The following is a 24,032-nucleotide window of genomic DNA, read 5'->3' as shown; positions in this document are numbered from 1 at the left end:
ATTTTGGGATACTAAATTAATACAAATTTGTAGCAAATTAGTGGCCTAAATAAACAAAAAATACCAATAATACAGTAGTACTGGCACCTAAATAATACCAAACCAATCAGAGCGCACACTGTTCAGTATGAAGGCTACTGATTTGCATTACAATATTGGATTATGAGTGTAAAGGTGACTAAAAGGTTTTATTACATGTTTGTAGGGCTTTCATAATGTTTAAAAATGCATTTATGAGGTTATGTTGTATGTTCTAACTATGAAAATATTTGATTCATAATTGAAGATTCATAATTTGTCGGAATTCCTTTAACGCGGTCAATTAATAGTGATAAACAAGATTGTTGCCTGTTTGAAAATGTAAATAAAATAACAAATGTCTCTGGCATGCTTGAAATTGTCAGTATGTGACATTTTGAAGAAAAATTTTGCATACACCTCTAAATATTGACATTAGCATATTGAGTTGCTTCAATTTAAAGGGCTAAGAAAAACATCCAGCTAATTTGAGGAAAACGTATGAAAAAAGAATAAAAATGTGTCATCTATATACTACTTAAGTAGAATGGGTTCTTCAACAGAGTAATATAACAAATTTAATGTATTTCAAGAAATATTGAATGTGTGTGTTTTTGCTGTTTAGGACAAAAAAGCTTATAGTAGATGTGGTTCAAATTCAACCTGGAGAGACACTGCCTGAAATTCTAGAAACACCTGCCACAGCTCCTCAGGTTGCCTTTTTTTTTTTTGCTTTCTTCCAAAATTCTGTCTTGTGTCTTTACATGTTTTAGTTTGTTTTATACAGTTGTTCGTCTTCTTTCTACAGGAGTCTGAACACAGCAAGATAGTGGTGCGGCGGGCAGTTCAGGACGCTCAGACCCCAGAGGGTCTGAAGAGCAGCCCAGCAGTACTGGAGGACAGTCAGCTTCCCCTTGAGCAGAAGAAGAGAAAGATCCTGAGGAACCTTCGGAACTTGGAGCAAGCTAACGTCATCACCGCCGCTAACAAATACCAAGACGTCATCAACGACATCGCTAAGGTATGGAAGCAGCTCCCTCAGAAGGCTTAGTCGTTCTCAACTTGTCCTATTCATCACCAGGATATTCGCTACCAAAGACGCTACAGACAAAGGCGGAAGGCCGAGCTTGTGAAGCTCCAGCAGACTCTGTTGGCACTCAACTCCAAAACAAGCTTCTACCAGGAGCAGATGAATTATTACGACACCTATATCAAGACCTGCCTGGACAACCTCAACCGCAAGTGAGGACGACTGTGCCCAGCTTTGTGTGCTGTGCTTGCTTGGGACGTCACCGCTCATGCTCTACTGTGTTGTGTGGTTAGGAATTCCCGCAGATCCATCAAAATGGACAGCAAAGGAGAAGAAAAGGGCGGCAAGAAGTGGAAACCTCCGTCACTGAAGTACACTGGAGCAAGGCTGCACGAGAAGGGAGTCATTCTGGAGATCGAAGGACTTCAAACCAACCAGTGAGTAGAAATGGGAACTGAAAATCATTTCCATAATGGCACCTACGGTAGTAGTCACCTCACTGCAAAGAGTTATTGAAGGTTTAATATTGTACAAGGAAATGTCTTGCTAGAAATGTAGCATCCTGACAGAAGCACACCATCTGCTCTTTTTAAACCTTATTTCCGACTTTAAAGTGGAACTTCACTTATTTTACATGTTTGCCTATCATTCACAATCTTTGCATAAGACAAGAACATGTTTGGTTTGATTTAAGTTTATTTGGACAGTTTTACAATTACAAGTGATACATCATATACCGGCAGTTTATATACAGTACAGGCCAAAAGTTTGGACATGCCTTGTCATTCAATGTGTTTTTTTTATTTTCATGACTATTTACAGTGTAGATTGTCACTGAAGGCATCAAAACTATGAATTTACACATGGAGTTATGTACATAACAAAAAATGGTGAAATAACTGAAAACATGTTTGGTATTTTAGTTTCTTCAAGTAAGCCACCCTTTGCTCTGATTGCTGCTTTGCACACACTTGGCATTCTCTCGATGATCTTCAAGCACACCTGTGAAGTAAAAACAATTTGAGGTGACTACCTCTTGAAGCTCGTGGAGAGAATGCCAAGAGTGTGCAAAAAAAGTAATCAGAGCAAAGGGTGGCTATTTTGAAGAAACTATAAAATAAAACATATTTTCAGTTATTTCACCTTTTGTTAAGTACATAACTCCACATTTGTTCATTCAAAGTTGTGATGCCTCCAGTGACAATCTACAATGTAAATAGTCATGAAAACAAAAACAAAAACATTGAATGAAAAGGTGTCCATATTTTTGGCCTGTACTGTATGTATCCTTTATCCAAATATGGACTGTGAATTCCCAAAAAGGTGCAGTTCCCAATCTTGTCAAAGTAAAAATAAAGTTGTATAAAATGTTCTCATTAAAATATATATATATATATATATATTTGAAGAGTCAACAATCCTATACCGACTCAAGTCATTTGAACCAACCTTCTACTGTCATACAAAAGTATGACAGGCCGATGCAAAAACATTAGCACATTAGATTTAACACTTTCACTGGAAATGATGCTTCCGTTTCCCTCAGTGTGCTGCATCAACACTTATCTGTTCTTTTTGCCTGTCAGGTTTAAGAATGTCATGTTTGACATTTCCCCCAGTGAAGAAGTTGGGGATTTTGAAGTGAAAGCCAAGTTTATGGGAGTGGAGATGGAAAAAGTTCAGCTTCATTTCCAGGTAAACACCTTTCCAGTGTGACACATTAAGATTCTGACGACTTGTTAGGTTTTATGCAGTCGTCTTCATTCCACTCCTAATGTCCTGCAGTTGTAGTCATTTGGTGTGTGTGTGTGTGTGTGTGTGTGTGTGTGTGTGTGTGTGTCCAGGACCTCCTGCAGCTCCAATATGAAGGTGTTGCTGTTATGAAGATGTTCGATAAAGCTAAAGTCAATGTCAACTTGCTCATTTTCCTCCTAAATAAGAAATTCTATGGCAAGTGAATGCCAAAGAATAATATTAAACCAAAAGCACCACTAGTGAAGATGAAAATAGGTTGTGCCTTCTGACAGCATGACGTTGTTCATCAAATAATTTGATTAATTCAAAATTCATGTTACCGTGTTTTCTTTGTTTTCCCCTTGTGGAGAGTTAAATATGATGTATTTTAATTATAAAGATATTTTTGTTCTGTATTAAAGGAACACTATTGTTTTTGTTCTTGATGAAACCGTTCCAAAACATTTGGTGGAGTCGTCTGGGATCCATGAATACTGTAGTTCACTGGTGCCTTTTTAATCAAAGATGAATCATATTTTAATTAATAAAAGTTTTAAATACTAAAAATATTGTTTTTTTAATATGTATTGTCAGTGTAAATTGATTTTGTCGAAAAAACAATGTATAATGTCCAAAAATAATTTGGATATTTCTGTTTTTCCTTATGAGATCCTGAACAAGTAAAAACTAATTTAAACTAAAAATATAACAATATGTTTGCAGTGGTATAGATCTGCAACAAAATTTCGCACAAAATTGTGTAAAATTCCAAATGAAATTGAGGATGTCTACCAAAATTGAACTGATGTCGCACACAGGAAGTTAGGGGTGCAATTCAAACTGATTTAAGTAGAATATAAATTTGAATCGATAATTTTGGTTTATTCCAGTCATGATTTTGCAGCAGTGTTTCTGAACCACTAAGCCTTTTCCAGATTTTGTGGCAACCTTAGGGGGATGCCACAAAATCTGTTTCTCAGCTGTGGTCCCTATGGGCCGCAGCAATACTCTGTTGTAATGCACTTTTCCACCACTTGGGGGAGTAATGACAATATCAAACAAAGTCCACAGCTAAATTCATAGAGAAGTTGCTGAAACACAAATTATGACTGAAGTTGTGAAGCTCTCTTTACATTTGCAGTTATATTTTATTGACAGTTTATTTAAAAAAAATAGTTATTAATAATTTAGAAGTGATTTACTTTAGCTTCAAATTATATACATTTTTCATCAGTTTTTATGAGTCCCTTCTTTTGCAGGATATTTATTTGGTACTTATTTTTACAATCAGCCTGACTTAAGCCTTGATAATCAACACATGGTTTCATAATTTTTAATTCTCCTGAAGGACTCAATAAAGTACTATCTATATCACTTGACAAGGTTCATCCTCTGAAACTGTAAGTGGGTTAAATATAGTTATTGAATATTATTAAAATCACGAGTAAAATTATTATTAATATCTGAGTGGGTCCCGGGGGCCCCTCTGTAGTGGAAAAGTTGAGCCCCAATGTCAAAAAGGTTCGGACTCCCTGCTGTGCAACATGTTCTCCATATTTAATAGAAATATTATTATGAACCTAATGTATTGTACACATAGAACTTTATTTGAATTACAACAAATATTTTTACTGACAATTTGGAAATAAAAGCATATGTTATTCAATTTGATGTATCCTATAACTTTGAAATGATGAAAATGGTGTACAAAATACTTCAGTTTAGAGAATAGTTGACTCTCCAAGTATTGGGAATTTGTGTTTTACAGTCTGAAGTATTTTAATAAGCTGAACATGATTATTTATTTACTTGACTACAATCAATGTATCTGTATGGAATCCCAAAATGTCTTTAACTGCAAAATATTACAAACATTGTAGCTTGTGACTTAGGTATTTTTAAAGTCGAGTACTAAAACTGTCAACATTGATATACAAACAAGCCATATTGTATTACTGTCATGTACTACATTAACAAAAAAACAAATGGTAATTGATTGCTTAATTCTGTCCATGATAAGGAAACACATTTCTGCCAAGGGGGAGTAGAGAGTGGGTGTGGCAGCACCCTGACTGTATGTACAGTATCCTAACATATGTTGATAAAACAAACTGGTGTCACTTCTGGCAAACCGTTAGAGGGACTAGCTATGGCCACAGTTCATTTATCATTTTTGCTGTTGTTGGTGTTTGATTCGCTTTCCAGCTCGGCACTCGGCGTCATGAATGGTAAGTTTCTCTCTTATTTGTTGTTTGTTCAAAACTGAAATAAAACAAAGCATAAGTGGTACAGCAATTTCCTACCAGTTTTAAGTGGTACTGCAAATGTAATTATAGCTTACACTAATATGAACCAGTTACTGTATGCACATTAGGTCTCCCTGCACAATTTAATGATGCAATAGATTGACACTGAGCCATACTTTACCTCATCATGGTAACAGTTAACAATATATGATGTTAAAGGGGAACATTATCACAATTTCAGAAGGGTTAAAACCAATAAAAATGAGTTCCCAGTGGCTTATTTTATTTTTCGAAGTTTTTTTCAAAATTTTACCCATCATGGAATATCCCGAAAAAAGGCTTTAAAGTGCCTGATTTTCGCTATCTTTAAATCCATCGTCCATTTTCCTGTGACATCATTTAGTGATGCCAACATGGCGGATAGCACAGCAAGATATAGCGACATTAGCTCGGATTCAGACTCGGATTTCAGCGGCTTAAGCGATTCAACAGATTACGCATGTATTGAAAAGGATGGTGGGAGTATGGAGGCAGATAGCAAAAATGAAATTGAAGAAGAAACTGAAGCTATTGAGTGAATAGCTATTGAAGCTATTCGGCGATGGTCTTCTAACCAACGATTGAGTGTACATCTCTGTGCCATGTCTGTCGTAGCATCGCCGGTAAAATGTGCAGGAGCAACTTCAATCCGTCGATTGGTAAGTGTTTGTTTGGCATTAAATGTGGGTGCAGTGAATGGCTGGATGCAAATATAGCTACAAATGTACATACGGCTAGCCTAAATAGCATGTCAGCATAGATTAGCTGGCAGTCATGCCGCGACCAATTATGTCTGATTAGCACATAAGTCAATAACATCAACAAAACTCACCTTTGTGATTTCGTTGACTTTATCGTTGGAAATGCATCTGCTTTGAGTGTCGCAGGGTATCCATACAGCTCCGTGCCATGTCTGTCGTAGCATCGCCGGTAAAATGTGCAGACAAGGGACTTTCGGATCTTTTGACACTGGTGCAACTTACCAATCCGTCGATTGGTAAGTGTTTGTTTGGCATTAAATGTGGGTGGAGGGAAAGGCTGGATGCAAATACAGCTACAAATGAGGCATAACGATGCAAAATGTATATACAGCTAGCCTAATTAGCATGTTAGCATCAATTAGCATGCCGCGCTAATCGATGCACACTCCACGTAAGTCAACTTGAATCCGTCCCTGATCGTGTTGTTACACCCTCCAACAACACACCGACGAGGCATGATGTCTCCAGGGTACGGAAAACAGTCGAAAAAACAGAAATTAACAGCTTAATTGACTCGATGTTTGTAATGTGTTTGAAAAAATGGCAGATCGACTACCTAGGTGACGTCACGTTGTGACGTCATCGCCCCAAGAGCAAATAATAGAAAGGCGCCAAAATTCACCCTTTTACTCTATAGTTCGGAAATCGGCTAAAAAATTATATGGTCCTTTTTCTGCAACATCAAGGTATATATTGACGCTTACATAGGTCTGGTGATAATGTTCCCCTTTAATATTTACTCATTGTGAATAATTATGTGCACATCAAAGTATGATGTTGTGCACAGGTGTCAAATTCAAGGCCCGGGGGCCAGTTCTGGGCAACCACATAATTTTAAGTGACCCGCAAAAGCCTGGAAAAAATTGGTTTCAATAAATTACTTTTTTTTTTTTTTTTTTTACTAAAGGCATTTATTCCTTTAATTTTGACCAAAAAATGCATATTTTGAACTTCAACATCTAATTATGCCAATTAAATTATTATATACTATATTGCAAAACTGGTTTTGTGGGATAAACACAAATGGTTGAATATCTGCTTGTCATCTTTATTTATGATTTTGAAGCAAGTTGTACATAAAAAAATCTAATAATCAAATGCATATGCATTTCGATTAATCATGATTAATCACAGGTTATTACCCACATGCATAATGTAAGTTAATTAAAATAAAAATCGGCCCTCTGAAAGCAGCCATTACTGCAATGGGGCCCTCGATGAAAATGAGTTTGACACCGCTGATGTAGTGCATGCAGTTCTACTCTCCTAAAAACTAATCAATATTACTAAACATTGTTAAAAATTACCTCTTAAATCTCCTGGTTTAGCTCTCATTAGATTGTGCAGGAGTACCTAATGATGTGACCCATGAAAGATTAAACATGGCAGTTCTATGAATATGATGTTTGCTGTTTTTGTGAATTGTTGGTGCGTTCAAGTGATGTGTTTAAAGGAGGAAGAGCAAAAATTTAAAACAAAATATTTGTCCATTGAACATTTTTTATGGATGATTCCATCTTTTTCTGGAATAAATATGGCTGAATTTGCACAATCCCTAAGCAGAAAACTTAGATGCGGCTGTACGAACTGAGCAAAATGCATATACTCTCTGGTTGCGCAATCTTTCTTAAACTTAGTTGTGAGACACGTCTGTTTGTCAGAATTTCGCAAATATGTTTGCAGAAACATTTATTATACACAATTACCAAATGATGTACTTTAAAAGGTATTGACGTAAGTCCGTCAGTGTTATCGAGGATCGATTCAGGTGAAATCAAAGGGGGCCGTATTTCAATACTTTTTGTTTGTGCGTGACATCAACTATAGTTGGGAACTCGACAACCGGCTCAAGCGCTTGACTAGGAAACAAGCAGTCCAGCAGTCAGTATGCATTGCAATATGCTATGCCAACAAAGCAAAAAAATAGGGTGCTTTGGATAGGAGGGGCTTTTTTATTTTATCCCACAGTGAGGAAATTACTTTCTTGCAGTGCAGGTTTTCACATATAGTAGCAGAAGTACAATGTAATTAAAAACCAAAAATGTTTTTAAATACTACAAATTGCGCACTGTGTATAAATAAATGAAAGAAAATTAAATGTACTCTAGGGCAGTGGTTCTCAACCTTTTTTCATTGATGTACCCCCTGTGAACATTTTTTTAATTAAAGTACCTCCTAATCAGAGCAAATTATTTTTTATTTGGAAAAAAAGAGATAAAGAAGTAAAATACAGCACTATGTCATCATTTCTGATTTATTAAATTGTGTAACAGTGCAAAATATTGCTCATTTTTAGTGGTCTTTCATGAACTATTTGGAAAAAAAGATACAAAAATAACTAAAAACTTGTTGAAAAATAAACAAGTGATTCAATTATAAATAAAGATTTCTACACATAAAAGTACTCATCAACTTAAAGTGCCCTCTTTGGGGATTGTAATAGAGATCCATCTGGATTCATGAACTTAATTCCAAACATTTCGCCACAAAAAAGAAATCTTTAACATCAATATTTATGGAACATGTCCACAAAAACTCTAGCTGTCAACACTGAATATCGCATTGTTGCATTTCTTTTCTCAGTTTATGAACTTACGTTCATATTTTGTTTAAGTATGATTCAATAAATATATTTATAAGGGATTTTTGAATTGTTGCTATTTTTAGAATATTTTCAAAAAATCTCACGTACCCCTTGGCATACCTTCAAGTACCCCCAGGGGTACGCGTACCCCCATTTGAGAACCACTGCTCTAGGGCTCCACTTTTCAAAGTGCGCTACCTCCGTGCTAATTTACATTAAAATTAGCTCTAGACCATTTAGCATTAACGATTGTACTTGGCAATTTAAACACCTTCAAATTTGGTGATGAAAACAACAACTAAGACGCAGGTTACAATCAAACATCCATCCATGCATTTTCTACCGCTCGTCCCATTAGGGGTCACGGGGGGTGCTGAAGCCTATTTCAGCTGCATCTGGCGTGTAAATGATAAATACAATGCTTACAGTATAAACACTCCGTAAGGTGCAACCGGCACATTCAACTTAATGGCAAAGATTACTTTCTGGGAAAGGTGACACTCCCTAGTCTATACACTACTGCCTACCGTCTTGGCATGCAAGTCTACTACAGTTGTCCCTCGTTTATGGTTGATTGGTGCCAGACATGACTCTGATGAACACATTTCTGAGAAGTAAGATTATTAAAATGAATATTTACATAGCGAATAAAAATTGGTTATAACATTTTAAAAATGTCTATATCTTTTTAAATATGAAATAACAGCCATATGGTTACTGTTAACAATTGTTTCACCCAATATAGTGTATTTGAGTATGTTCTGTACATTACCGTACTCACCGGTAGCCTCTTAGAGGATCCTCCAAGGGATATTGCTAGGATTGTCACCCGGCCACTACAACACAGCATGAAATACTTTGTCACATCTCGAGTAATTCCTCAGAAGTTAGTAATGGGCTTACATGTGCGTGGAAAATGAAGTCCCACTTGGTGAACATCTTATTGATCGCTATAACATATTTTTATAGAATATGTTTAAGAAAGAGACTTGAATGTATAAGAAAAAAATAAACGCCGTCTTGGGATGTAAATCTTTGGGCATGAAATGATTCAATCTGTTTACTCGGGTGACAATTCGATTCAGAATTGATTCTTGGATCAACACGAATCTCGATTCAATCCGATTCTAACACTGTATTATTTGGTATTATGATGAAACTTTTTCTAAACAAGTGACTGGTTGGGAAAAACTCCTTCTGGTTGCATGGAGATGGCCTAAAAAGTATTTTTAAACATTGATACTTTTTTCTTTTCTTTTTTTTTTTAAAATCAAGAATCAAGGATAAATAACAATCGCGATTTGAATGTGAATTGATTCTTTTTGTGCATTCTTACTGGACAGTACCGTTTAGCATTAAATGTTTAAAAAACAAAAAATGTTTCTTAAACTATCAAAAGTAGCTTTTGGGTACTACATAGATTCCAGACTACCAGAAATTGGTACCGTATCGATTACAATGTGAAAAGTACTTGGGATGTCAAAAAAAAATGGAATTTCTGTTTATTCGGGATTCTTATTTGTAACAAATCTTAATGGGTTTTAAAAAAATCTACATAAAAAAAAAAAATATATATATATATATATATATATATATATATATACACTACCGTTCAAAAGTTTGGGGTCACCCAAACACATTTGTGTTTTCCATGAAAAGTCACACTTATTCACCACCATACGTTGTGAGATGAATAGAAAATAGAGTCAAGACATTGACAAAGTTAGAAATAAGTATTTGTATTTAAAATAAGATTTTTTTTTACATCAAACTTTGCTTTTGTCAAAGAATCCTCCATTTGCAGCAATTATAGCATTGCAGACCTTTGGCATTCTAGCTGTTAATTTGTTGAGGTAATCTGGAGAAATTGCACCCCACGCTTCTAGAAGCCGCTCCCACAAGTTGGATTGGTTGGATGGGCACTTCTTGCGTACCATACGGTCAAGCTGCTCCCACAACAGCTCAATGGGGTTCAGATATGGTGACTGCGCTGGCCACTCCACTACCGATAGAATACCAGCTGCCTGCTTCTTCTCTAAATAGTTCTTGCACAATTTGGAGGTGTGTTTTGGGTCATCATCTTGTTGTAGGATGAAATTGGCTCCAATCAAGCGCTGTCCACTGGGTATGGCATGGCGTTGCAAAATGTAGTGATAGCCTTCTTTTTTCAGAATCCCTTTTACCATGTACAAATCTCCCACCTTACCAGCACCAAAGCAACCCCAGACCATCACATTACCTCCACCATGCTTAACAGATGGCGTCAGGCATTCTTCCAGCATCTTTTCAGTTGTTCTGCATCTCACAAACATTCTTCTTTGTGATCCAAACACTTCAGACTTGGATTCATCCGTCCACAACACTTTTTTCCAGTCTTCCTCTGTCCAATGTCTGTGTTCTTTTGCCCATTTTAATCTTTTTCTTTTATTGGCCAGTCTCAGATATGGCTTTTTCTCTGCCACTCTGCCCTGAAGCCCAGATTCCCGCAGCCGCCTCTTCACTGTAGATGTGGACACTGGTGTTTTGCGGGTACTATTTAATGAAGATGCCAGTTGGGGACCTGTGAGGCGTCTGTTTCTCAAACTAGAGACTCTAATGTACTTATCTTCTTGCTCAGTTGTGCAATGCGGCCTCCCACTTCTTTTTCTACTCTGGTTAGAGCCTGTTTGTGCTGTCCTCTGAAGTGAGTAGTACACACCGTTGTAGGAAATCTTCAATTTCTTAGCAATTTCTCGAATGGAATAGCCTTCATTTCTAAGAGCAAGAATAGACTGTCGGGTTTCAGATAAAAGTTCTCTTTTTCTGGCCATTTTGAGTGTTTAATTGACCCCACAAATGTGATGCTCCAGAAATTCAATCTGCTCAGAGGAAGGTCAATTTTGTAGCTTCTGTAACGAGCTAAACTGTTTTCAGTTGTGTGAACGTGATTGCACAAGGGTTTTCTAATCATCAATTAGCCTTCTGAGCCAATGAGCAAACACATTTTACCATTAGAACACTGGAGTGATAGTTGCTGGAAATGGACCTCTATACACCTATGTAGATATTGCACCAAAAACCAGACATTTGCAGCTAGAATAGTCATTTACCACATTAGCAATGTATAAAGTGTATTTCTTTAAAGTTAAGACTAGTTTAAATTTATCTTAATTGAAAAGTACAGTGCTTTTCCTTAAAAAATAAGGACATTTCAATGTGACCCCAAACTTTTAACGGTAGTGTGTATATATATATATATATATATATATATATATATATATATATATATATATATAATATACATACATAAACCCTGTTTCCATATGAGTTGGGAAATTGGGTTCGATGTAAATATAAACGGAATACAATGATTTGCAAATCCTTTTCAACCCATATTCAATTGAATGCACTACAAAGACAAGATATTTGATGTTCCAACTAATGTAATTTTTTTTTGCAAATAATAATTAACTTAGGATTTCATAGCTGCAACACGTGCCAAAGTAGTTGGGAAAGGGCATGTTCACCACTGTGTTACATCACCTTTTCTTTAAATAACATTCAATAAACGCTTGGGAACTGAGGAAACTAATTGTTGAAGCTTTGAAAGTAGAATTCTTTCCCATTCTTGTTTTATGTAGAGCTTTAGTCATTCAACAGTCCGGGTTCTCCGCTGTCGTATTTTACGATTCATAATGCGCCACACATTTTCGATAGGAGACAGATCTGGACTGCAGGCGAGCCAGGAAAGTACCTGCACTCTTTTTTTTACGAAGCCACGCTGTTGTAACACATGCTGAATGTGGCTTGGCATCGTCTTGCTGAAAAAGCACGGGCGTCCATGAAAAACACAGCGCTTAGATGGCAGCATATGTTCCAATATCTGTATGTACCTTTCAGCATTAATGGTTACTTCACAGATGTGTAAGTTACCCATGCCTTCGGCATTCATGCACCCCCATACCATCACAGATGCTGGCTTTTGAAGTTTGCGTCGAAAACAGTCTGGATGGTTCGCCTTCTCTTTGGTCAGTATGACATGGTGTCGAATATTTCCAAAAATAATTTGAAATGTGGACTCGTCAGACCACAGAACACTTTTCCACTTTGCATCAGTCCATCTTAGATGATCTCGGGCCCAGAGAAGCCGGTGGCGTTTCTGAATGTTGTTGATAAATGGTTTTCGCTTTGCATAGTAAAGGTTTAACTTGCACTTACAGATGTAGCGACAAACTGAATTTAGTGACAGTGGTTTTCTAAACTGTTCCTGAGCCCATGTGGTGATATCCTTTAGAGATTGATGTTGGTTTTTCATACAGTGCTGTCTGAGGGATCGAAGGTCACGGTCATTCAATGTTGGTCTAAGGCCATGCCGCTTACGCGGAGTGATTTTTCCAGATTCTCTGAAACTTTTGATGATATGGACCGTAGATGTTGAAATCCCCTAAATTTCTTGCAATTGCACTTTGCAAAACGTTGTTCTTAAACTGTTTGACTATTTGCTCACGCAGTTTTGGACAAAGGGGTGTACCTTGCCCCATCCTATCTTGTGAATGACTGAGCATTTTTTGGGAAGCTGTTTTTATACCCAATCATGGCACCCACCTGTTCCCAATTCGCCTGCAAACCTGTGGGATGTTCCAAATAAGTGTTTGATGAGCATTCCTCAACTTTATCAGTATTTATTGCCACTTTTCCCAACTTCTTTGTCACGTGGTGCTGGCATCAAATTCTAAAATTATTATTTGCGGTTTGAACATCAAATATGTTGTCTTTGTAGCATATTCAACTGAATATGGGTTGAAAAGGATTTGCATATCATTGTATTCCGTTTATATTTACATCTTACACAATTTCCCAACTCATATGGAAACATATAAAAAAAAATTAGGTTAGTAAAATGTTAAATAATTCTCTTTTCCTGGTAATGATTGCTTTGTTTGAACTGATCGAAGCTTCAGAACCTTTCCTGCGGACCTTCTCTGGACACGTTCTGACAGAAGGAGACGCTGACTACTTGGACCTGTCTGTGTTGGACGGCGATGACGCAGGTTCTGGGTCCAAATCCCAGCCGGAAGCTGTGAGAAGACACCCGGGCCTTCACCCTCCTCATCAAAAGCGCTACTTTGTGTCGGAGGAGGTCAAGCATTTCCTGCAGGGTTGCTTGTCCACGGCCTTCGTCCCGGCCGTCTACACCGTGGTCTTCGTCGTCAGCGTGCCCCTCAACCTGCTCGCCGCCGCCATCTTCATGCATCCGGTCCGTCCCAGGAAGCCCGCGGTCATCTACATGTTGAACCTCGCCTCCGCCGACCTGCTCTTCGGCTTGCTCCTCCCCTTCAAAGTGGCCTACCGTTACCATGGCAACAACTGGACGTACGGCGCCTTCATGTGCAGGGTGGTGACGGCCGCCTTCTACTGCAACATGTACTGCTCGGTGCTGCTCATGGCGTGCATCGGCTTGGACCGCCTCCTGGCTGTCGTCTACCCCATGAACTCGCTGACGTGGCGCAGCCCGCAGACGGCGTGGGCCGCGTGCGCCGCCATGTGGCTGCTGGCCCTGGCCGGTGCGGCGCCTCTCTTAGCGACGGGTCAGACGGCGCACCTGCCCCAACTGCACATCACCACCTGTCACGACGTGCAAGACGCAATCAAACTCCAATCCTATTATCGCTACTTCTTCCCCGTCTACTCGTCCGTGTTCTTCTTCATCCCCCTCGTCCTCACCGCCGCGTGCTACGTGCGCATCATCCACACCTTGGCGGCCGCCAACATCGAGAACCGCTCCAAAAAGACTCGGGCGGTGGTGATGGCGGCGATCGTCCTGGTGGTGTTTGTGGTGTGCTTCACCCCCGCCAACGTGATCCTCATGATCCACTACGTCGACGCCACGCACGCCTCCAGCAGCGACGCATCCTACCGGGCCTACTTGCTCGCCACATGCGCGGGGAGCCTCAGCTGCTGCCTGGACCCCATCCTTTACTACTTCGGTTCGTCTCAGTGCAGGAAGCGGGTGGTGGCGCTATTTGGACGCCGGCATCCGCATCGGACGGCGAGCAGTGTGCGCACCGAGAGTTCCAGAACCAGCAGACACAGGGACAGCAGCAGGCCGTGCAAAATGGAGGTTGGTCAAAGTGGGTCTGGGGGTCAGACTCAGTACAGCATGCTGGACACTTGACAAGGTTTTTTTTTGTCTCGGTGGGACGGCAAGGAACACATTTATTTACTGAATAAAATCAATGTTGCTACCTTTGTAACCTTTGATTTGGTATGTTTGTAACGGGGTCAATTATGTCATGTAAATATGTGTTTTATAATGTTGTATTAGTGTTATAATTACACACGATGTGTAAGTTACATGATGTTTTGTCAATATGCGGAACCATTGTCTCGTCGCGTCCCTCGTAGCGCAATAACTGTTGTGACACCTGCTTATTTTTGTGTGTGTTGGAAATGCCCTTCTACTTCCCTTTTGTCCACGATATCAACGTGAGAGGTGGGCTTCCGTGCAACGACAGAAAAGTGTATTTGTCTCATTAACAACTTCAGTTCACTATTTCCTGCTCAATATTCATGGATGGGAATTTTCCGCAGAATTCCGCCGATTTTGCTGCGCCATGGTCATTCATATAATATAATGCCAATGTGTGAAGGCACCTGATTGGCTAGCTCTACTACCAGCTGACGACATCAACCAATGACATTGCCCGTTATAGACGTCTGCACACATCGTTTGCCGACAATATCTAATCTCTGATCCTCAATTGTTGTAAGCGTTTCTGAACTCGTATTCTGTTTATATTGGTTGTGTTTATCGGCGACTAATCTGGAAAGAAAACACAGTAGCTCTCAATTAACACGTTACTTTAGTGACAAAACAGTTTCAGACTTGGTTAAGCTTATTCAAGATAGGAATGCTTCAAGTGGAACTGGGCATGGCTCGATATATCTATCAAACTGAAGGTGAAGATTAACAAGAATATCGTAGAAGTAGACGAACTGATCAGCGATTTCATTGCAAAGTGCGATGTAAATCTTCATTCCCATCCCTGTATGTCAGTGGTCCCCAACCTTTTGTATATGTGGACCGGTCAATGCTTAATAATTTGTCCCGCGGCCCGGGGGGGGGGGTCCTTTTTTTTTTTGTTGTCATGAAAAAAGGGAGGTTTTTGTGGTTGGTGCACTAATTGTAAGTTTAAATTGTGTTTTTTATGTTGATTTAATAAAAAAAAATATATATATATATATTATTTATACATTTTTTTAAATAAAAGTTAATAAAAAATTATTCTACTGGCCCGGTGGTTGGAGACAACTGCTGTATATTATTAAGTTTGTGTAGTGGCTCAACTATTGGCAGAAAACAATTGACATGGTCTCGCTGTAATTCCTGCGTCGTCAGATGCATTAACACAACATTAACATTAACAACATTAACAGACTTCATGGCTGGCTCGCATCGTGGTCACTCCGTGATCACGTACGACCGCCAGACACTTCTGGATATGGACATATCGGGCCACTTTGGACTGATAGACGCGGGCGTGCTAAACATGCTAACTAGCATGGGAATACGTCGGCGGCTACATCCAGCGGCCTGTGAAGCAGGGGAGTCTAGTAGCAGCGGGGGCCGTCTACGGAGCAGACGCCAGCGGTGTGATCGGAAACGCGGATGCCGAGCGGGGCTTAAAACAAAGCAGAAGGCTAATCCCCACAGGACACCACTTCCCTCCACCCTGCAGACGGATTTAAATGGAAAATGCGAGACTACTGGTCTGGGTAAGGAGTCTGTTAAATTAGAACAAGTTTTTTCTGCTTTGAGTGTTTCAGAGTTGGACATGTGTTTTACTGAGGTGGCTAACTATGATGCGTGCAGTTTATCAAAGCAACAAACAAACAATCGAAAAATCCCTGTTACTGAGGAGGCTAACCATGATGCGTGCAGTTTATCAAAGCAACAATCAAACAATCGGAACATTCTCGTCGTATCAATTCCTAGATATGGTCGTAATTATACTGAATGCACTGGGCATAATAAACACAACATTATTAATATCGCTACTACGGATAATTTGATCAAAAATTCCCTAAAACAGCCCACTACCTATAATATAGGTTTTTTAAACATAAGATCATTGTCTCCTAAAACGTTGTTAGTTAATGATATTATCAGAGACAACAATCTTAACGTCATCGGTCTCAGTGAAACCTGGCTTAAACCAAACGACTTTTTTGCGCTAAATGAGGCATGTCCTCCTAACTTTACACATGCGCATATTGCCCGTCCCCTTAAAAGGGGTGGGGGGGTCGCACTAATATACAACGAAAACTTTAACCTTAGTCCTAACATAAATAATACAAATAAATCGTTTGAGGTGCTTACTATGAGGTCTGTCACACCGCTGCCTCTACACCTAGCTGTTATCTACCGCCCCCCAGGGCCCTATTCGGACTTTATCAATGAATTCTCAGAGTTCGTTGCTGATCTAGTGACACACGCCGATAATATAATCATAATGGGGGACTTTAATATCCATATGAATACCCCATCGGACCCACCATGCGTAGCGTTCCAGACTATAATTGATAGCTGTGGTCTCACACAAATAATAAATGAACCCACGCATCGCAACGGTAATACGATAGACCTAGTCCTTGTCAGGGGTATCACCGCTTCCAAAGTTACGATACTCCCGTATACTAAATTATTGTCCGATCATTACCTTATAAAATTCGAGGTTCAGACGCATGTTCGTCAAACTAATAATAATAATAACTGCTATAGCAGCCGCAACATTAATACGGCCACATCGACAACTCTTGCTGACCTACTGCCCTCGGTAATGGCACCATTCCCAAAATATGTGGGCTCTATTGATAACCTCACTAACAATTTTAACGACGCCCTGCGCGAAACAATTGATAACATAACACCGCTAAAGTTAAAAAAGGCTCCAAAAAAGCGCACCCCGTGGTTTACAGAAGAAACTAGAGCTCAGAAATTATTATGCAGAAAGCTGGAACGCAAATGGCGCACGACTAAACTTGAGGTGCACCATCAAGCATGGAGTGATGGTTTAATAACTTATAAACGCATGCTTACCTTAGCTAAAGCTAATTATTACTCAAATCTCATCCACCGTAATAAAAACAATCCTAAATTTTTGTTTAGTACGGTAGCATCGCTAACCCAACAAGGGACTCCTTCCAGTAGCTCCACCCACTCAGCTGATGACTTTATGCAATTCTTTAGTAAGAAAATTGAAGTCATTAGAAAGGAGATTAAAGACAATGCGTCCCAGCTGCAACGGGGTTCTATTAACACGAATACGATTGTATATACGGCGGATACTGCCCTCCAAAATAGTTTCTCTCGTTTTGAGGAAATAACATTAGAGGAATTGTTACAACGTGTAAATGGAATAAAACAAACAACATGTTTACTTGACCCTCTTCCTGGGAAACTGATCAAGGAGCTCTTTGTATTATTAGGTCCATCAGTGCTAAATATTATAAACTTATCACTTTCCTCGGGCACTGTTCCCCTAGCATTCAAAAAAGCGGTTATTCATCCTCTTCTTAAAAGACCTAACCTCGATCCTGTCCTCATGGTAAACTACCGACCGGTGTCTCACCTTCCCTTTATTTCAAAAATCCTCGAAAAAATTGTTGCGGAGCAGTTAAATGAACACTTAGCGTCTAACAATCTATGTGAAACCTTTCAATCCGGTTTCAGGGCAAATCACTCCACGGAGACAGCCCTCGCAAAAATGACTAATGATCTATTGCTAACGATGGATTCTGATGCGTCATCTATGTTGCTGCTCCTCGATCTTAGCGCTGCTTTCGATACTGTCGATCATAATATTTTATTAGAACGTATCAAAACACGAATTGGTATGTCAGACTTAGCCCTGTCTTGGTTTAACTCTTATCTTACTGATAGGATGCAGTGTGTCTCCCATAACAATGTGACCTCGGACTACGTTAAGGTAACGTGTGGAGTTCCCCAGGGTTCGGTCCTTGGCCCTGCACTCTTCAGCATCTACATGCTGCCGCTAGGTGACATCATACGCAAATACGGTGTTAGCTTTCACTGTTATGCTGATGACACCCAACTCTACATGCCCCTAAAGCTGACCAACATCCCGGATTGTAGTCAGCTGGAGGCGTGTCTTAATGAAATTAAACAATGGATGTCCGCTAACCTTTTGCAACTCAACGCCAAAAAACGGAAATGCTGATTATCGGTCCTGCTAGACACCGAACTCTATTTAATAATACAACTCTAACATTTGACAACCAAACAATTAAACAAGGCGACACGGTAAAGAATCTGGGTATTATCTTCGACCCAACTCTCTCCTTTGAGGCACACATTAAAAGCGTTACTAAAACGGCCTTCTTTCATCTCCGTAATATCGCTAAAATTCGCTCCATTCTGTCCACTCAAGACGCTGAGATCATTATCCATGCGTTTGTTACGTCTCGCCTCGACTACTGTAACGTATTATTTTCGGGTCTCCCCATGTCTAGCATTAAAAGATTACAGTTGGTACAAAATGCGGCTGCTAGACTTTTGACAAGAACAAGAAAGTTTGATCACATTACACCTGTACTGGCTCACCTGCACTGGCTTCCTGTGCACTTAAGATGTGACTTTAAGGTTTTACTACTTACGTATAAAATACTACACGGTCTAGCTCCATCCTATCTTGCCGATTGTATTGTACCATATGTCCCGGCAAGAAATCTGCGTTCAAAGGACTCCGGCTTATTAGTGATCCCCAAAGCCCAAAAAAAGTCTGCGGGCTGTAGAGCTTTTTCATTTCGGGCTCCAGTACTCTGGAATGCCCTCCCGGTAACAGTTCGAGATGCCACCTCAGTAGAAGCATTTAAGTCTCACCTTAAAACTCATTTGTATACTCTAGCCTTTAAATAGACTCCCTTTTTAGACCAGTTGATCTGCCGTTTCTTTTCTTTTTCTTCTATGTCCCACTCTCCTTTGTGGAGGGAGTCCGGTCCGATCCGGTGGCCATGTACTGCTCGCCTGTGTATCGGCTGGGGACATCTCTGCGCTGCTGATCAGCCTCCGCTTGGGATGGTTTCCTGCTGGCTCCACTGTGAACGGGACTCTCGCTGCTGTGTTGGATCTGCTTTGGACTGGACTCTCGCGACTGTGTTGGATCCATTATGGATTGATCTTTCACAGTATCATGTTCTCATATGTTCTCATAGTCATCAGTATCATCAGTATCACAGTATCATGTTCTCATAGTCATCATTGTCACCGATGTCCCACTGGGTGTGAGTTTTCCTTGCCCTTATGTGGGCCTACCGAGGATGTCGTAGTGGTTTGTGCAGCCCTTTGAGACACTAGTGATTTAGGGCTATATAAGTAAACATTGATTGATTGATTGAAGTGCAGCTGAGCAGCGACCTCTGGTGTCGGTCGTGTTCATTACATTCTACACACAACTCAGAGGAAAAGAACACCGGCTACATGTTACTCCTATTTATGTATGGAAAATATTTTGTCAGGCATGAATTCTTATTTACATGTTATTGAGACCTATTGAGTCATATCACTGTTATTTTCAAGTGACACATTTATTATATTTTATTCGGCCCATCATTTCATTACTATTGTTTCCGTGGGTCCGAATATAGAACGGATGGGCGAGGAGCTAAAAAAGCGCGGGAGACGAGAAGAGGCGGCTGTGCTGTGAGTGTGTAAAATAAAGTGGAGTCAAGCATGTCCTGCCTTTGTGGTATTTTTTTTGCAAGGAAGACAATACCAATATCTTGTAAATCAGTGTTTTTCAACCTTTTTTGAGCCAAGGCATATTTTTTCTTTGAAAAAATCCCAAGGCTACGGAGCCCCTAAAGGGACATGGGGATTTTTTTTTTTTTAGACATGTATCTCGTGCGCACGAGAAACATGTCTAAAAAAAAAAAAAATCCCCATGTCCCTTTAGGGGCTCCGTACGAGGCATACCACCAGCAGAAAATATAAAAAATTTAAACTCAGCAGTTGATATTGACAATAAAAAGTTGTTCTTGCAATTGTTGGATATGAATTCAAACCATAACCAAGCATGCATCACTATAGCTCTTGTCTCAAAGTAAGAAGATGATGTGGATGATGCAAATGGGATTTTTTTCAACACCTTTCTAACACTCTATGACAGGGGTCGAGAACCTTTTTGGCTGAGAGAGCCATGAAAGCCAAATATTTTAAATGTATTTGCGTGAGAGCCAGATAATATTTTTAACACTGAATACAGCTAAATGCATACATTTTTGACCAATAACAAATTTTTTATAGTACAATAAGTATCTTATTATTTTTAACATTTTATTCTGAAGCTAACAAATAATAAATAAAATACTTCTTACCAATAATGCGACTTCTTGAACAAGGGCGGTAGAAAATGGATGGATCGATTAAAATGCATGAGAATTTTTTATATTTTGAACGTTAATTTTTAACACTGTGATTACCAGCAAAATTATTAATTACATATTGTGTTAAGCAATGTCAGCCAAGATTTATCTGAGAGCCAGATGCAGTCATCAAAAGAGCCACATCTGGCTCTAGAGCCATAGGTTCCCTATCAATCATCAATCAATAAATGTTTACTTATATAGCCCTGAATCACTAGTGTCTCAAAGGGCTGCACAAACCACAACACAAACCACTACGACATCCTCGGTAGGCCCACATAAGGGCAAGGAAAACTCACACCCAGTGGGACATCGGTGACAATAATGACCCAGTGGGACGTCGGTGACAATGATGACTATGAGAACCTTGGAAAGGAGGAAAGCAATGGATGTCGAGCGGGTCTAACATGATACTGTGAAAGTTCAATCCATAATGGATCCAACACAGTCGCGAAAGACCAGTCCAAAGCGGATCCAACACAGCAGCGAGAGTCCCGTTCACAGCGGAGCCAGCAGGAAAACATCCCAAGCGGTGGCGGATCAGCAGCGCAGAGATGTCCCCAGCCGATACACAGGCGAGCAGTACATGGCCACCGGATCGGACCGGACCCCCTCCACAAGGGAGAGTGGGACATATGTGAAAAAGAAAAGAAACGGCAGATCAACTGGTCTAAACAGGGAGTCTACCCCTGCTCTATGATACACATTGTCCTTGGAAAGAACTTAGTAAGAAGCAAAAGAAAAACAACCAACCATGGATGACAAAAGGACTGAGAAATGCATGTCACGAAAAAAAACATTGTATCGAAGAAATTAACAATGCAATAGACAGTAAAGAATGTGCAGCCGCAGTATTCATGAGTTCAACAAAAGCATTTGACACAATTAATCACCGCCCGATTGTAGCTGAGATAGGCGCCAGCGCCCCCCGCGACCCCGAAAGGGAATAAGCGGTAGAAAATGGATGGATGGATGGATTTTAATACAAAAACTAGAACGATATGGCATCAGAGGTTTGGTATCGAACTGGGTAAGAAGTTATTTAACCAACAGGAAGCAATATGTGAAGATGGGTGAAAATATGTCAACACGGTTGGATATATCTTGTGGTGTACCCCAGGGATCAATACTGGGACCAAGATTGTTTAATCTTTATATAAACGACATTTGTAAAGTTACAAAGGACTTGAAGTTAGTTTTATTTGCAGACGAAACAACTGCTTTTTGTTCAGGAGAGAACACACAGAAGATCATACAAATAATAACGGAAGAAATTAACAAATTAAAAAAAATGGTTTGATAAAAACAGACTATCTTTGAATCTCAGTAAAACTAAAATAATGTTATTTGGTAACAGTAGAAAAGAGCATCAGACACGAATACAAATAGACGGAGTAGATATTGAAAGGGTAAAAGAAACCAGATTTTTGGGAGTATTAATAGATGATAAAATGAACTGGAAATCTCATATACAAAACATACAACATAAGGTGGCAAAACATTTCAATAATGAATAAAGCAAAATACTTCCTGGGCCAAAAATCACTTTATATTCTCTACTGCTCGCTAGTGTTACCATATCTGAGTTATTGTGCAGAAATAAGGAGGAAATAACTACAAATGTGTGCTACATTCGTTAACTGCGTTACAAAAAAGATCAATTAAAAATAATACATAATGTTGGATATAGAGAACATACAAACCCTTTATTTATTGAGTCAAAAATATTAAAGCTCGATGATTTCATAAAATTGCAAACAGCTAAAATGATATACAAAGCAAATTATAACCTGCTACCAAACAATGTACAACAATTCTTCTCAACTAAAGAGGAAAAATATAACCTTAGGGGAAAATTTAATTTAAAACATTTGTGTGCACGTACAACACTTAAAACCTTTAGCATATCAGTATGTGGAATTAAGTTAAGGAATGGATTAAGTAAAGAAGTTAAACATTGTACTGATATGATCCACTTTAAGAGGATGTTTAAATTAATAGTGCTTACAAGTACAAAGAAGAAGAATTATGAGAAACACTTTCAACCTTATTGAAAATAAGATGTTCTTCATCTCAGTATGTTGGTAATGACTGGATTAATGAATTACATGTTACAGAACTGTTGTATTACTCATTCACGGATGTCATTTTGCTATTTTTCTGTAAAGAGGGTCAATAGATGAATGTATGTATTTGTGGGCGCTCTGACGTGGGAAAGGGGTAGGATTAAATATGCTTTGCTTCTTCCTACTCCTTTTCGGACATGATGAGATGTGAGGTGATATGAAACTGTGTGATGTATTGTGTTGCAAATGTACTCATGTTCGAAATAAACTATGAAAAGAAAGAAGAAGTGTGCTGTCTTGACACTGTAACTTATTTTTTATGTTTTTGGTGTTTTCCTGTGTGTAGTGTTTTAGTTCTTGTCTTACGCTCCTATTTTTTTCCTGTTTTGTTGGTATTTTCCTGTAGCAGTTTCATGTCTTCCTTGAACGCTATTCCCCACACCTGCTTTGAATAAACAATCACGACTATGTCAGTTGTTAATTTTCGCGTCATGTACGGATGCACTTTGTGGACGCTGTCTGCTCCACACGCTCTAAGTCTTTGCTGTCGTCCAGCATTCTGTTTTTGTTTACTTTGCAGCCAGTTCAGTTGGTTTAATTTTGCGTAGCCATCCCCAAGCTTCAATGGCTTTTCTCAGTGGCACTCACCTTTTGTTTATTTTTGGTTCAAGCGCTAGATACCTTTTTACCTTCACGCTGCCTCCCGCAGTCGTCTGCATATTGTGATCCTGACAAACTATGTTGATATCTACAAAGCAATTATCTACCTTCTGTCACCTACTGCTCTGGAAGAGTATTACATGGTTACGCTGCCGAGCTCTAGACAGTGCAGACACTCAACAACGATACATTTGCGGATTGTAATTACTGGTTTGCAAAAACATTTTTTAACCCAATCAGGTGAAATACCATAATCTCCCACAACACACCAGACTGTATCTCCCGGCACACTAGTGTGCCGCAGCACAGTGGTTGAAAAACACTGTTCTAAACAACTCAACTGTGACCTACCTTTAACCCACAACCGTCGAAGTTGGTGAGAGACCAAAATACAAGGGTTACACTTTGTGTATTTTTCTGTATTTATTTTTTTGTACAATATAATGTCTGGGTGCCTTTATCTGTTAGTGA

At 39.3% G+C, this 24,032-nt stretch overlaps 2 protein-coding genes across 2 annotated transcripts in view; both read left to right on the top strand.

Moving 5' to 3' along the window:
• The window catches only part of iqgap2 (IQ motif containing GTPase activating protein 2), a 111,617-nt gene extending 108,268 nt beyond the window's left edge, over positions 1–3,349 (top strand). Inside the window, exons 33-38 of the mRNA XM_061906334.1 lie at positions 644–731; positions 827–1,039; positions 1,100–1,260; positions 1,342–1,485; positions 2,635–2,743; positions 2,893–3,349. Coding sequence (XP_061762318.1) covers positions 644–731; positions 827–1,039; positions 1,100–1,260; positions 1,342–1,485; positions 2,635–2,743; positions 2,893–3,006 — 829 coding nt within the window. The 3' untranslated portion in view covers positions 3,007–3,349. The remainder of the gene's footprint in view (positions 1–643; positions 732–826; positions 1,040–1,099; positions 1,261–1,341; positions 1,486–2,634; positions 2,744–2,892) is intronic.
• A 1,410-nt stretch (positions 3,350–4,759) lies between these two features.
• Positions 4,760–15,499, top strand: f2r (coagulation factor II (thrombin) receptor). The gene is made up of 2 exons (XM_061906335.1): positions 4,760–5,010; positions 13,347–15,499. Exons 1-2 carry the CDS (start codon positions 4,878–4,880, stop codon positions 14,564–14,566), a joined length of 1,353 nt encoding a protein of 450 aa, XP_061762319.1. The 5' UTR covers positions 4,760–4,877; the 3' UTR covers positions 14,567–15,499.
• The last annotated feature ends 8,533 nt before the right edge of the window (positions 15,500–24,032 follow it).

The sequence above is a fragment of the Nerophis ophidion genome, linkage group LG07 (genome assembly GCF_033978795.1).
Source record: "Nerophis ophidion isolate RoL-2023_Sa linkage group LG07, RoL_Noph_v1.0, whole genome shotgun sequence".
In the NCBI taxonomy this organism is placed as follows: Eukaryota; Metazoa; Chordata; class Actinopteri; order Syngnathiformes; family Syngnathidae; genus Nerophis; species Nerophis ophidion.
This window is presented reverse-complemented; position numbering and strand designations above follow the sequence as displayed.